At 32.7% G+C, this 15,343-nt stretch overlaps 2 protein-coding genes across 4 annotated transcripts; both read right to left on the bottom strand.

Moving 5' to 3' along the window:
• Window positions 1-9,285, bottom strand: Kpc1 (Kip1 ubiquitination-promoting complex subunit 1). 3 transcript variants are annotated; one of them, XM_065499215.1, is made up of 16 exons: window positions 8,777-9,285; window positions 8,430-8,694; window positions 8,009-8,154; window positions 6,455-6,937; window positions 6,123-6,404; window positions 5,781-6,063; window positions 5,405-5,720; window positions 5,289-5,334; window positions 5,066-5,219; window positions 4,812-5,000; window positions 4,636-4,749; window positions 3,469-3,758; window positions 3,048-3,408; window positions 2,629-2,994; window positions 867-1,110; window positions 1-808 (listed from the first exon to the last, which is right to left on the bottom strand). In XM_065499215.1, exons 1-16 carry the CDS (start codon window positions 8,971-8,973, stop codon window positions 489-491), a joined length of 4,056 nt encoding a protein of 1,351 aa, XP_065355287.1. In that variant the 5' UTR covers window positions 8,974-9,285; the 3' UTR covers window positions 1-488. The 3 variants fall into 3 exon arrangements, with proteins under 3 accessions (XP_065355287.1, XP_065355288.1, XP_065355289.1); XM_065499216.1 differs by having other exon boundaries at window positions 6,123-6,386; XM_065499217.1 differs by having other exon boundaries at window positions 8,430-8,676.
• A 968-nt stretch (window positions 9,286-10,253) lies between these two features.
• LOC135949335 (uncharacterized) lies at window positions 10,254-13,857 on the bottom strand. Its single transcript, XM_065498866.1, has 2 exons — window positions 12,882-13,857; window positions 10,254-12,816 (listed from the first exon to the last, which is right to left on the bottom strand). The coding sequence occupies exons 1-2, from the start codon at window positions 13,820-13,822 to the stop codon at window positions 10,254-10,256; spliced, it is 3,504 nt and encodes a 1,167-aa protein (XP_065354938.1). The 5' UTR covers window positions 13,823-13,857.
• Window positions 13,858-15,343: the final 1,486 nt, after the last annotated feature.

The following is a 15,343-nucleotide window of genomic DNA, read 5'->3' as shown; positions in this document are numbered from 1 at the left end:
CACTAATATCGCTTTTGTAATAAACATTTAAAGCATTTTTAAATAAATTATGAACTAAATAAATAGTTTAACAATTTGTTATCAATATTAATATAAATATGGAATTTGTAATTTGTAATTTGCTCTTTTTTTTCGTTAAAATACTTTATAAATAATTTGTTTGTTTGTTTTTCTCTTGTAATACCAATAACAAAATCTAAAGGCAGTGTAAAAATTTGACTTAAAATATGTTTCTGTTTCTTGCTGGTTGTTAAATATAATTTAATTTTATATATATAAATCTATAAAATATACCTACTATACAATATAGTTTATATGTATATTTGACTAGCATGTTTAAATGTATGAGAGTTACAAGAAGAATTTGTGGAAATTCTTGATGTTAATTGAATTATTTTTATGGTAATTTAAAAGTGGGTGGGTTTAATTGCGAGTTTATGATTCTGTTTCTCTAAAGTGAAAACTGAAATTAATTATAGAGATAAAAGTTAAACTTCAAATAAGGTAGGCGTCTGTATATACTCGGTATTTTCATAAATAATCGTGCCATCTGAGGTCTCTATAGTTTTGATCAAAGTCTTGCAATAGAAACACACTTTCGAATTCATTAGATGTTGCAGAATACAATTGTTGCACGACTGATGTTTGCAGGGATTGAAAACAACAGTTATGGGTTTGGCACAACAGATCGGACAGAGAGAATCTTCGGAAGGCAAAGTTATATCGGAAAGTAAAGATTGTTTGGCCTTAAGCATATCGATGAGGCGTCGTACCCGATCGATTTCATCGACCGTAACATGGGTAGGAACTGCAAAAAAGCAATAAATTAAAAATAATTTATTTTTGAATTTCTATTAAATACTCACAATCAGTTAGTGTAAACTTAAGTATGGGAGGATCAGCTCGTATTCGTTTCGTAGAGGTAGTAGGTTGAGGAACTCTTACATCATTCGTTAATGGATCTATGTGAGGTCTAGTCGATGGATCAAAATTGCCTCTAGGTATCTCACTTTGCTGTAATATGGGTGTTTTTATTTCACCCAAAGCGAACTCTAAATTGGCAAATTGAAAACTGGGATCCGTCAAAAGGGCACGTGTAATGCGGGTTACCTAGAAGAAAATTATTATATTAATAATTGTCTGAAGCAGATCAACTTTTTGTAAAGAAAAGTTGTCTGTCAAAGAGCAACTTTTTCTAGAGAAAAGTTTCCTGAAACAGAGCAACTTTTTGTACAGAAAAGTTGTCTGTCAAAGATAACTTTTTCTACAGAAAAGTTGTCTAAAACAGAGCAACTTTTTTTTTGTCTGTCAAAGATCAACTTTTTCTAGAGAAAAGTTGTCTGTCAAAGAGCAACTTTTTCTAGAGAAAAGTTTCCTGAAACAGAGCAACTTTTTGTACAGAATAGTTGTCTGTCAAAGATAACTTTTTCTACAGAAAAGTTGTCTGAAACAGAGCAACTTTTTTTTGTCTGTCAAAGAGCAACTTTTTCTAGAGAAAAGTTGTCTGTCACAGAGCAACTTTTTCTAGAGAAAAGTTGTCTGTCACAGAGCAACTTTTTCTAGAGAAAAGTTGTCTGTCACAGAGCAACTTTTTCTAGAGAAATGTCTGTCACAGAGCAACTTTTTCTGGAGAAAAGTTGTGTCACAGAGCAATTTTTCTAGAGAAAAGTTGTCTGTCACAGAGCAACTTTTTCTAGAGAAAAGTTGTCTGTCACAGAGCAACTTTTTCTAGAGAAAAGTTGTCTGTCACAGAGCAACTTTTTCTATAAAAAAGTTGTCTGTCACAGAGCAACTTTTTCTATAAAAAAGTTGTCTGTCACAGAGCAACTTTTTCTATAAAAAAGTTGTCTGTCACAGAGCAACTTTTTCTATAAAAAAGTTGTCTGTCACAGAGCAACTTTTTCTATAAAAAAGTTGTCTGTCACAGAGCAACTTTTTCTATAAAAAAGTTGTCTGTCACAGAGCAACTTTTTCTATAAAAAAGTTGTCTGTCACAGAGCAACTTTTTCTATAAAAAAGTTGTCTGTCACAGAGCAACTTTTTCTATAAAAAAGTTGTCTGTCACAGAGCAACTTTTTCTATAAAAAAGTTGTCTGTCACAGAGCAACTTTTTCTATAAAAAAGTTGTCTGTCACAGAGCAACTTTTTCTATAAAAAAGTTGTCTGTCACAGAGCAACTTTTTCTATAAAAAAGTTGTCTGTCACAGAGCAACTTTTTCTATAAAAAAGTTGTCTGTCACAGAGCAAATTTTTCTATAAAAAAGTTGTCTGTCACAGAGCAACTTTTTCTATAAAAAAGTTGTCTGTCACAGAGCAACTTTTTCTATAAAAAAGTTGTCTGTCACAGAGCAACTTTTTCTATAAAAAAGTTGTCTGTCACAGAGCAACTTTTTCTATAAAAAAGTTGTCTGTCACAGAGCAACTTTTTCTATAAAAAAAGTTTTCTGTCACAGAGCATCTTCTTCTAGAGAAAAATTTTCTGTCACAGAGCAACTTCTTCTAGAGAAAAGTTGTCTGTAACAAAGCTACATTTTTAAAAGAAAAGTTGTGGAAACAGAGAAACTTTTTCTTGAGAAAAGTTGTCTGCCACAGAGCAACTTTTTCTGTAAGTCATCTTTAAATTCTCACCTTTGTTGGATTCTTATCATTATCCATTTCATCCTTAAACAAAGCCAACAATATACCCAAAGCTGCTGTTATAATGGGGAAATGTGTGACGGCATTTAGATCAGCCGAACACATATCAACCACAAATTGAAAGCAGCCCGGCGGCACGGTAACACGCGACAACACCTGGCTAATCAGTTGGCAAACACGATTTAATACCAAATCACTATTGGGTCGACATTGATCGTGAAATATATCGGGAGCCACGGAAATAATCATTTCCAAACAACGCATAAGAGATACCGTCAACTCGAAACACATCGAGCAGATTTTCAATTGTTTAGGTTCGAAAACTGTGTTTTCCTGGCGATGGGCGGTGTTTTGTATCTGCAAAGAAACCAATTTATTTTCAGTATATTTTTTATTCACACAATACCAACCTCTTGCAGCAACAATATAAACTCGGAAAAAGCCCAATTCAATTGACTTAAAACGGAATTCAAAAAGGCCGTTGCAAATGGTTCATCTTCTATAAGTTTCGCTCCTATGAGCTGTTGAAAGTGTTTAGAAGGACTGGCGGGCGCTATATTGTGCAGCAGTCCTGTATGCGTTTCATTTTTAGCACGTGAACGACACAAACCAATCTGTAGAGGAGAATTACCACCCTGCCAAACACACGGCTGGCGGGCATCACTATATGCAAAACCATCACCCAACCAAAAACGCAAAAGCAGCCAGTTGCTCTGGCCCCAGGCACGATTTTCATAAGGACGCAATAGGGCTTTAACTAAAGCTAATTGACTGAAAGAAGAAACTAATTATTAAGATGTGAAATGAAGGGTTTTTATTTAGCTTTTTTACCTTTTCTTGGGTGCCTTTTCCAAGGCCTTTATGCCTGATCTATGGCATGTTAGTGTACCCAAAGCTTGCAGCAGAGAATCTTTACATGATGCTAAAATAATGCGAGGGTCAGCAGAGTGTACACTTAAGAAATCAGCCACCATGCTAATGACACATTCCGAATCTTGCACTTCAAATTGTACCACCAAATCGTGATTGCTAAAATCCATTACTGTGTCCAGCAGTATGGGTAATATGTTGATGTAGACTTCGGGTACAAACGAAAACAAATTGCCTTGGTGGGAAGAGGCCTGTTATAGAATTGAAAGGAAATCGATATCAAACTATTTTTTACTACAAAAAGTTGCTCTGTGACAGACAACTTTTCTCTAGAAAAAGTTGCTCTGTTACAGATAACTTTTCTGTAGAAAAAGTTGCTGTTACACTTTTCTTTAGAAAAAGTTGCTCTGTTACAGATAACTTTTCTTTAGAAAAAGTTGCTGTTACACTCAACTTTTCTTTAGAAAAAGTTGCTGTTACACTCAACTTTTCTTTAGAAAAAGTTGCTGTTACACTCAACTTTTCTTTAGAAAAAGTTGCTGTTACACTCAACTTTTCTTTAGAAAAAGATGTTCTGTTACAGTCAACTTTTCTTTAGAAAAAGTTGCTGTGTTACAGTCAATTTTTCTTTAGAAAAAGTTGCTCTGTGACAGACAACTTTTCTTTAGAAAAAGTTGCTCTGTGGCAGACAACTTTTCACTAGAAAAAGTTGCTCTGTGACGGACAATTTTTCTGTAGAAAAAGTTGCTCTGTGACGGACAATTTTTCTGTAGAAAAAGTTGCTCTGTGACGGACAACTTTTCAGTAGAAAAAGTTGCTCTGTTACAGACAACTTTTCTCTAGAAAAAGTGGCTCTGTGACAGACAAGTTTTCTCTAGAAAAAGTTGCTCTGTGACAGACAACTTTTCTCTAGAAAAATTAGCTTTGTTTCAGAAACTTTTCTCTAGAAAAAGCTTCGTTTTAAACAACCTTTGTCTGGAAAAATTTGATCTGTTTCCGAGAATTTGTCTCTACAAAAACTTGCTTTGTTTCATACAAATTTTCTCTGGAAAAAGTTCTCTAGAAAACTTAGATTGGTTTTAAACAGATTTTCCTTCGCAGAAGTTTCAAGGTGTTTTATTAACTCACATTCAATGTCCTTAGAGTTTTTTCCAATAACCAAATTAACAACAAACGTCTCTTTTGACCCAAAGCCACAGCTCTAAACCAGGCCTGCTTACGGGCCAAATCAATAGAACGTTTCTAAAACAAATAGAAATTAATAATAAAACGAATTATGCATTACAAAATTCTATAATAACTACCGCAAAAACATTTTCCCTTTGACTGAACTTGGTTCTCAATTCTGAAACCACATGAGAATGCTGATCATTCATACAAACGCTGGCATGATCTTCCAAAACCTGTAGTTTCTTTTCAACATCTTCACGATAGTATTTAGTTTCCAAAAGAACATCATTTAAAGCGGCGATTTCATCACGAACAGAGGCAATCTACAATGATAATTCAAAACAAAAATAAATAGAAATTTGTAGAAAGATTTGATTGTTTAACTCACCTTAACAATATATTTATGACCCACACAATAATAATATAGAACACATAAATCCAATAATTGAAATAATGAAGACTCTAGCTCACTATTACCCGCCGTTATTTCCAAATTGGTGTTAACCCGGGGATTTATAAAGGAGGTAAAGGTGGCCGAATTGCTAAGTAATAAAGAATTTAGCCAAGCACATGAATAATTGAGAAAATTTCTTAAATAACAAACAACATACCCAGCAGAACGACCAATAATAGAAATATTATTTATAGTATCAGCAGCTAGAATAGAATAATTATATAAATTAAATAAAAATCTAGTTTTTCGAAAGGAGAAATAAGGAAAACCTACTTAATTCAGCTACCCTTACAATGACCCGATCATCTTCTATTAACTCCTGAGTCCTTTCCGTACCCAAATACAGTTGTATTTCATTGCGATGCACTTTACGCAAGTGTGACAATACACCACCCACTCTATCATAGTGTTGATACTCAAAACTGCCATCATAAAAGTATTTGGGTTTGATTTCTATGTCATTGCCAGGCATTTCCTTGTCGAAAGTGGTCTTGCTGACATCAATGAGTATACAAATGAATGCTAAGGCCACGGTATTCTCAATGGGATGTAAAATACTCGATTGCATAAAGAAAAATGAATGAAAAGGCTGCAAGTAAAACCAAATTATTAAAACAAATTTTATATAAATTTGTAACTTAATAAATACCCTTTGTTCCATGGACAAATCCATGACATATCTGCGTAGTTTAGCTAAAAATAGTTTACGTGAGGAGGGCGCCTTGTCATCGCCATCATTGTTGGTGAGTAAAGTTAAAAGCAGCGTTTTTTGTAAGGCATATAAGAAATCTGTGGATTTTGTGATTTTCTCCACCACCGACATATATTTGCTTTTGGGTCCACCAATACCCTCCGTCCAGGCCATATGATTGGGTATTAAATTTTGCATATAATTAAATTCTGGCGGTCGTATGTACATTAACAAAGCCAGGCTATAAAACAAATTTATTTTGAAATTCTAAATCTTTAGTAATATCCCCTACAAACTCACTAATGTTTTTTGAAAAACTTATGTTCCAAATAAGTTTTTCTAGTGCGTGTATGATTACACAGGCATATTAATATCTGTAAGGCATGGCGCTGCTGCTCATAGTCCAAACCCTTATTGGTATGGGTAAAGTCACTAAGCATTGCATTGGCTAGTTTCTTTAAAAGAAATTTCATTTCATCAACTTCCAAATAATTCCAAAAAATATTCAAAAGGGCCCCCAAAATACTTTCTGCATGGCCCGGTAGCACAGCATCAGATTCATTTCTTAAAAGACAAACAAATCTTTACTTTAATTATTACAAAAAAAGATGACAATAAACAACAACACTCACTTCATATTGCACATCTGTCCCATTAAAGGCAACAGCTTGTCCTCGATGACGTACGTGTTAAACAATAGCGGTGTTAGTTTCTCAATTAGCAGTGTACAAAACACCACATACACTGTCTTTTTCGTTGATAGTTTATCATCCTTGGGCCTTTTTCTCATCTCACAATTATGACGCGCCACCACCAAGGACAAATTTTGTAAATATTCCAATAACAAATCCGCTTTTTCTAAACATATTAAAGGCTTGGCCATTAAAGGCATATAACCTGGTACTGGATATTTAAAGGGTGCATTGCCGAAATTAGCCTGAACCCCTTGATTGTAGCCGAGGGATATGGCTGGGAAAAAACTTATATTTGGACCCTTTTCAAGTTTCTCGAATGCTGGACCCATGGATTTGCCATTGCGATAGAATTCAATCAATTCGTTGTCTACATCTATGGTTACACCAATTATATCACCAATTTGCCATTTGTCACCATATCTGGGAAAAAAGGAAATAATTATTTTGATTCTTTTAATATTTATATCCAGATTATACAACAATTTCTAAACTAAAATTTTCTAGAGAAAAGTTGTCTGTAACAGAGCAACTTTTTCTAGAGAAAAGTTGTCTTTCACAGAGCTACTTTTTCTAGAGAAAAGTTGTCTTTCACAGAGCTACTTTTTCTAGAGAAAAGTTGTCTGTAACAGAGCTACTTTTTCTAGAGAAAAGTTGTCTGTAACAGAGCAACTTTTTCTAGAGAAAAGTTGTCTTTCACAGAGCAACTTTTTCTAGAGAAAAGTTATCTTTCACAGAGCAACTTTTTATAGAGAAAAGTTGTCTTTCACAGAGCAACTTTTTATAGAGAAAAGTTGTCTGTCACAGAGCAACTTTTTCTATAAAATAGTTGTCTGTCACAGAGCAACTTTTTCTATAAAAAAGTTGTCTGTCACAGAGCAACTTTTTCTATAAAAAAGTTGTCTGTCACAGAGCAACTTTTTCTATAAAAAAGTTGTCTGTCACAGAGCAACTTTTTCTATAAAAAAGTTGTCTGTCACAGAGCAACTTTTTCTATAAAAAAGTTGTCTGTAACAGAGCAACTTTTTCTATAAAAAAGTTGTCTGTAACAGAGCAACTTTTTCTATAAAAAAGTTGTCTGTAACAGAGCAACTTTTTCTATAAAAAAGTTGTCTGTAACAGAGCAACTTTTTCTATAAAAAAGTTGTCTGTAACAGAGCAACTTTTTCTATAAAAAAGTTGTCTGTAACAGAGCAACTTTTTCTATAAAAAAGTTGTCTGTAACAGAGCAACTTTTTCTATAAAAAGGTTTCTATATAAAAAATGTTTAGCCAAACAATATAAATTTTCATTTAATCTTCCCCACTACTAAATTATCCATATCCTTATTAGTCTTATAATAATATTCACACTACATAAAGCGTAAAATTTAATTCCCAAATCCTTTCACCTTCACTTCACTCAAATGTTTTTATCCACATTGTGTCCTTGAAATGTCTACAATATATAACACAAACAAACCAAAAAAAGAATAGAATAGAAAGTGTCACTTACTTGGTCGTTGCGATGTGCCAACTTTGTTGTTTACTGCCATCATAACCATAACTTAATTTTGAATCACCCACTCCACTGTTCTCATTGAATATACATTTGCTGGAACACCAGCCCACTTGCATCACCCCTTTGCTGTGCAGTTGTAACTAGAAATGAAATACAAAACAAACCCACAAAAAAGACTGAGACACACAGACACAAAACAAACAAAACACAAAAAATAGCTTTAGAACTAAAAGTGAAAGTATTTTCCATTATTGTTTACAACTCATGCCGACAACAACATGCCTTCACACACACACACAGTTTGTCGGCAGTCGTATTAAACGAAAAAGGTCATTGATACTTGTCGTTTTAAAAGGCAGACTGTCTATTGGTCTGGCTGGTTGGCTGCCTGCCTGCTTGTCGTAACACTTATTACCTCATACATCCACCTTCCCCCATAGACGCAAACATTGGCTTTGATGGTGTTGAAACTACCCTGCGACCTGACCGATAATCTATCATTAGCTATGCGCACCGTTGAGGAAAAATCAATATCAAATATGACCAATTCTGGTCCCAGCCTTGACCGCATTTCCAATTGTTGCTTTAACACATCCTCCTTACATTTGACCTCGATGGCATCCAGTTTTTCCTTTAGCCAGGATTTCACCAATACCATTTGCCTGCAAAAGGACAAACGACTTGATTTAAATGCAAATCCATTCATTCTATTGATAGTAAATGGGTTTGTTCACTTATGCCACCCTTTCATTCCCTACTCACTCTGGCAAACACATGTCTTCGGTGCGTGTGGCTGGCTTTTGTGAGGCCGCTGAACTTATGGTGGCCGCATCTGCAGCCCCTGCTTCTAATTCCGCCAGCTTGGGTTCAGCATCCTGTGTTGAAGGCTCCTGCTGTTCCGTTAGCTTTTCGAATATATCTTCAGCAAATATTTTTATAAATAATTTCGCTATAGACATTCTTAAGACCGGTGTCTATGCTCCTCCTGAATTATAACACTGCCGTCGTCGCCGTTTTGGTAGCTGTCGTCGTACAACAGCGTTGAAAAAAAATAACAATTAGAAAAAACTCTCAATTTTTATGGGAAAATTTAATTGATTTTTTCGCGTCGTTCATTGATTTCGTGAATTAAACTATTTGAATTTAAATTTGCACAATGATTTTTAATTTATATAATTTATATTTTTTTATTTAAAATTTATAAATTTTTCACCAAAAAAATGTCTGTTGCTAAAAAGCTGAATTTTTTCCTATCCTTCCATTTGTTGTTGTCTTCAGTTGTTTCTACTTTCAAGTTTTTTGACAAATGCACGAATTAATCATTCACAATAGTGATGGGGGAAGTAACAGTAGGCAGTTTTATGAAATATTGGGGCAAAATTGGAGCAAAAGGAAATTGAATAACGGTAATTTAAAAGAAAACAGCTAAATTAATGATAATAATAAATTAAATTAAGCAAATTTAATTCAAATAATTTATAAGCCACAAATTAATTGGAAATACTTGTTTTGTTTCTTAAAATCTTTAAAATAATGCTAATTTAATATTAAAGGTCCATAATCGAACGTTTTAGGTTATAGAAAAATACATAGAACGGATGGAGAGAGGTTGTCAATGAAAAAAAAAATACTCTTCTCAAACATATGTGTGATACAATAACAAAATACATGATAATACATTAACATCAATTAGGATTTTAGTATTCGGAAGCCGTTATTTAGAAAATGCAGTTTTTCGAATAACCCGAAAACCGGGATTCTAAAAAAGTGGTTTTTGAAAAACTATTCGTTTTTTAATCCTTTCCTGTTCTTCACAAATGAAACGCAAATGCCATTATTCCTGGTTATGTTTTTTACACTAATGATATGTAATACGCGTCTCGTAATCATTCCTACAAATAAATTGGTTACATCCCGAATATTTATTTGAATGTTTGGTTCTATTTGACAAATTTTGCACAAAGGAATCAACGCCTTCTTTTAAAGCATAAAGAATTGTTTAGGATAAGTATAAGTAATATATGTACATACTTACATGTTTTAAAAAGTATAAAAATTAAAAACAAGAAATTTAATTTATAGGTTTATGTTAATTTTATTAAAAATCCTTAAATTAAAGCTTACATTGTAATAAACAAAATATATTTAATTGTTATTAAAAAACTTAATTATTGGAAACATTTTCTGTTTTGGTTTATTTGTTTGGTATTAATACTCAAAATCCATATATATGTATCATCTACTCTGTTTCATCCATTTCATAATCGTCATCGTCATCAACAGAATATCCTACAAATTTTTCCTTATAATGACCCCATGCCAAAGTGTTAATGTTATCATGACATGTATATCGTTTATTATCTAAATAACTCGAAGATATATCCTTGAATAGTGTACAATACAGTGTATGTAATTTTCTACTAAAAGCATTAATAGTTACATAGTGAATTTTTTTGTTATATAAACAGTACTTGTGCTCACTTAAACTTGAATCTTTACAACTATTACTTTTTTCACAATCAACATTTATTGTTTCTTTAAAATTAGCTGATTTAATACAATACATTTTAGATCTTAAAGCCACAAATTCCTTTAACATAACCTTCTTTTTACCCACATCATAGCCAGTATCAGCAAAGCTTAGTTGATCCTTAAAATCTTTATAAACATCCTCAGTTTTTATTGTATAAATAAATGAATTTACATCTATATAATTTAATTCTATATTACTGTTGTATTTTGGCATCATATTATCATAATGAAAATTATACATTTTCCATTTCATTAATTCTAAAATTGTGAATTCTAAGTAAATGGGTTTATAGTATGAATAAATATTATCTAATTCAACACCTACCGTATCCTCATCGAATATATGAATACAGTTAAATTCATGCTTAGCAATTAAAGCTCGAGCTCCCAGTCTTTTACCATCGCTTTCCCATTTGTTAACTAATTTAATTGTTGTACTCTTATCACCTTCTCCCATTGCTCTATCGTATACCGCATAATTCAATATTTTATACACATATTTTCCAAAGGAGTTCAAATTTGTTGCATCTTTTAAAGAAATAAACTTCTTTAACCAATCTTTTTGTTTAAATTTAAGTATGCGATGGATTTTTTTTAGTTTTAAACCATGTTTCAAGCATTGCTGAAGATTTTTATAATAAATCACATACTCGCTTTTGTGGTTCAAATCGAGAACTAATTTCTTTTCTGTGGCTTGAGGAGGAGTTTTCATATCACTGCAAAAGGGTAAACTATTATGCTTGTCGTGTATTTCTTTTGGATATTCAAGATCAACTTCTAATATATAGCCGGTATTTGAATCATTAGGAATTGAATCCAATGAGAAATTTTCAACATTACTTAACCATTTAAAGTCACCCACTGGCAAAGCTTGGGACATGGCCCAATCATACAAGTTATTTGCCTCGTAATGCATTATATATTTAGACGGCAGTTGGTCTTTATAATCGGATAAATATTTATTATTTGCTATGGAATGTCTTTGTGGACATTGCGTTACAGCTCCTCGTATTCCTTTTTGTAAAAATGAAATTATGGATTTATCAGTTAATAAGCATAATTTGATTTTTGTAGTTTTTAACATGGCATCCCATGAGAATCCCGCTGTTGAATAATAGTGACAGGGATCCAAACCGTAAGTACGTTTGCAAATTGATCTAAAGTTTTGAAAAACATCCGTCAGCAATAGAACATCAGTTTTCATGTGTAAGATTAAATAATTTTTCAATGTTTTACATTCAAATTTAGCCCAAATTGCTTCAGCATGTTTATAGTCTTCTAAAGAACATTCAGTTTGTCTTAACTTGTTATAAAATTTATCTCTGCTGGGTAAACAAGTATCTGAAAGCTTCTCAACCGAATCAATGTAGTTATAGGGAAATACTGCCTTTTTAATAAGTAAATTAAACTTGCTTAGATCGTCTGGATACATTGACTTGAATGTATTCAAATCATTTATTGTTAAATGTTTGACTACATCAGCTAATTTTGAGGGTATAAAGCTAAAGGAATCCAAAAACCTTATTTCTAATTTAACGCCTATATCAGAATTAATGGTTTTTGATAAGGATATACATGAATCTTTATTTTTCGGTATAATATTTATAGAACCACTATCAATGTTATTAAACTCATTTACAAATAGCTGGCAATCATAGGCCGAGAAACTTTGAAATATTACTGGAAAAAATGTCAATAATTTTTTATTGAAAATGCAGAAATAATGTGCTGGACCCTTATATTTTCCACTAAACTGACAGTGGTCTTTTACTTTATCATGTTCGGAAATTACTTCAGAACAAACATGACAACTATCGTTTTTCATAAAATCCAAATTTTCTTGTTCCGTTAAGTCTGACGAGATTGGCTTTGATTTGGTAAAATAATTACTATATAAATAATTAACATCTTCGATTAAACTTTTTATAAATTTTTCAGGCGAATTGGGTCCTTTAAAGCAGCGCAACTTATCTAAATCATTATTAAAGCTACATTTTATAAAGTATGAGAAAGCATATGGCTGGGGAATTGTTGTATGATTGCTTTGAAATATGTAGCTAGAATTAGCATAGATGACAAATGGTACATCTGTCGTTTTTTCATTATTCTTAAATTCTAAAATAGACCTATCTTTTTTGGGAACATTCACAGTGTTTCGGCACTCATTTTCAATGTGTTTGTCCAATTCTTCTTTAACAAGGAAATGTTGCAGGCAGTCATCACATATAAACACTTTTCTACGGTGCAAAGTTGTTTGTTGTCTAAGCAATCTGGAACAAAATTGAAATGTATATAATATATAACAAGCCTAAATGGTTTTTAATCTTTAACTTACCTCGACATATTCTTTATGTAAACATAATGTCCATTCGTATTCTCCTGCAGGAACAACAGATTTATATGTTTGGCTTTTTTACCCTTCGTTTTGTAATAAGGTCCAACAACCTTATAATTTTCTGGTTCACAGCCAAATACATTTATACTAATAGTTGGATTATTTTCCTCGAAAATCGCAATATCGTTTAGTTTTAGTGGAAATTGTAAGCCTTTAAAATCCAAACAATAGCCATTACAGTTAATAGTTTTGGAGCATATATTTAATTTGTATGCGGATGTGCGACTGGAATTTCTATTGATGTTAGCAATTGCCGAAAGCACCGCCCATTTGAAACAATAATTATCTTTATTTTTCACATTTAAGCAGGCTTTTTTTAAAAATATTGGCCTAGGTAATGGTATATAACTCGAACCTTTCAATGGTTGATATTTGTTTAAATTCAACTCAACTTTAATTAGTTGCACCAAAGTCCAGCCACTGTCTCTTGTTTGAAATTCCTCAGTATTTTGTATTATTTTGTCGATTTCTGCTGAAAAGGCTTCTTCGAAATCCTTAATGTCAAAAATATCTTTCATTTTTGTTGGGAAAGTCTGAACATGTAGTAAACTCTTTTCTAAATCTTCCATGTCTGGTTTGCCATAAAGGGCATGTAGCTCCAGGTTGAATTTCAAAGCATAATTCACTTTTAAATAAGAGTCGACTTCAGTTTTTAATTGTCCACATGCTTCTTGGAGAAACACTTCAGGCAGAAGGCATTCTTCATTTACATTATCATACGATAGAGTCAACACTCTTTTATTGAAGGCACTTTTCAACATATTCACAGGTCCTTCTCGTGGAGATTGTCCTGCATTAGTTTCTCTTGTTGAATTCGAAGCGTCATGATATTTTTGTAAATTTGTTTTATTGAGATTTTGGTTTTCACATATTTCAGCCATTTATAAATGTACAGATTGGAAACAATTATTTTCCTTTAATCACTTTAGTTCACTTATTAAATATGTCTAGTTTTTATTAATTTATTTTTTAAATATTAGAAGATTTTCAGTGGCTTTAAATAGTTGTTTATACAGAACTGAACAAAGACTATCAGTAATGTTGTGGTCTAGGCGAATTTATAAAAGGTGACTACAGAACTAAAACATATACAAAAATAACAGGTAGTTGGTTTTGTTAAAAGATAATTGGCCTGTCAAAGTTGCCTTTTGTTGTTGTTGATTATGGCCACAACATACACAATTGAATTGACAGTTCAAACAGCTGCTTCTTTGAGGTCACCTTCTTGGTTGTGTTGTTACTGAATGTTGCCAGATAAATTGATATTCCCTTCCCTATTGTGAATGATTTGAGAAGCAGATTAAAAGAGGCTTCGAACAATCGTCTTTTTAGTCAGAAAGAGTCGAACAATAGATTAAGTTCCGATTTACACCATGACTTTTAGGACGTCGTTTTTTCTTAATTCTCTTTTGATATTTTGAGTTTGTTGTTAAGCAACTACAAAAGAGAATTAAGAAAAAACTACGTCTTACAAGTCTACGTCGGCATTAAGTTATCCCAAAAAGTCGATTAACTAAAATGTTTGTTCCAAAAATTTCATAAAATGCTTGTTTTTCATCAATAAATCTAGAAAACAAATATTTTTAATATTAATATAGGATAGAAAGTCGAAATGTCAAAAAAAGTCGAATGTCCATAACTTGTACAAGTCGAAAGTCCACTTTGTAAAAATGGAAAAAGTGTAATTAGCTTTAAGGATCGTTAAAAATAGTGTAGTATTCACCAAATAAGAACAAAATTGTATAATCGAGTTCAATGTGGACCTTTAATGGGGTCACGAATAGGAGATTTATAACTATGGTAGGGTTAGGGCGACTGGAGGAGTTAGAGATTTGATTTAGAGACTTTTTAGTCGTAGGTCAACCAGTCGAATCGACACGAAATCCAAATTTCCATGGCGCTAAGGTAATTTTCTGTATTTATCAGCTGCTGAAATCAGATCTGGCCATCACAGAGATCATGTACAGAATTCAACTGATTCGTTTGAAGCGAGCAGTGGCCGAAAAACGTCCAGAAACCGTAATATATCATCATGACAACACTCGGCCACATGTTGCAATACCTGTTAAAAACTATTTAGAAAGAAGTGGTTGAGAATTTTTAATTACCTCATCCAGACCTTGTCCCGTCCGACTACAAATTAGTTTCGATCGATGCAGAACTCTCACTCTGGGATACGCTCCACTTCGGAGCAAATTATCCGAAGATGGCTTGATTCGAACTTGGCCTTAAAAGTTGAGCAGTCAATTTGGTTCGGAAACCATATGTTGCCTGAAAGATTGACAAAAAGGTCAAAGCAAACAATGGTTAATACTTTGAATACATTTATATTGTACAAATGTTACAAAATAAAAGCTAAACATTTTAAAAAATCTCGCATTTTTAAGTCATACACCCAATAT

This window comes from Calliphora vicina, chromosome 1 (assembly GCF_958450345.1).
Source record: "Calliphora vicina chromosome 1, idCalVici1.1, whole genome shotgun sequence".
NCBI classification, from domain to species: domain Eukaryota; kingdom Metazoa; phylum Arthropoda; class Insecta; order Diptera; family Calliphoridae; genus Calliphora; species Calliphora vicina.
The sequence above is the reverse complement of the archived record's forward strand: the minus strand, read 5'-3'. Positions and strand labels throughout refer to the sequence as shown.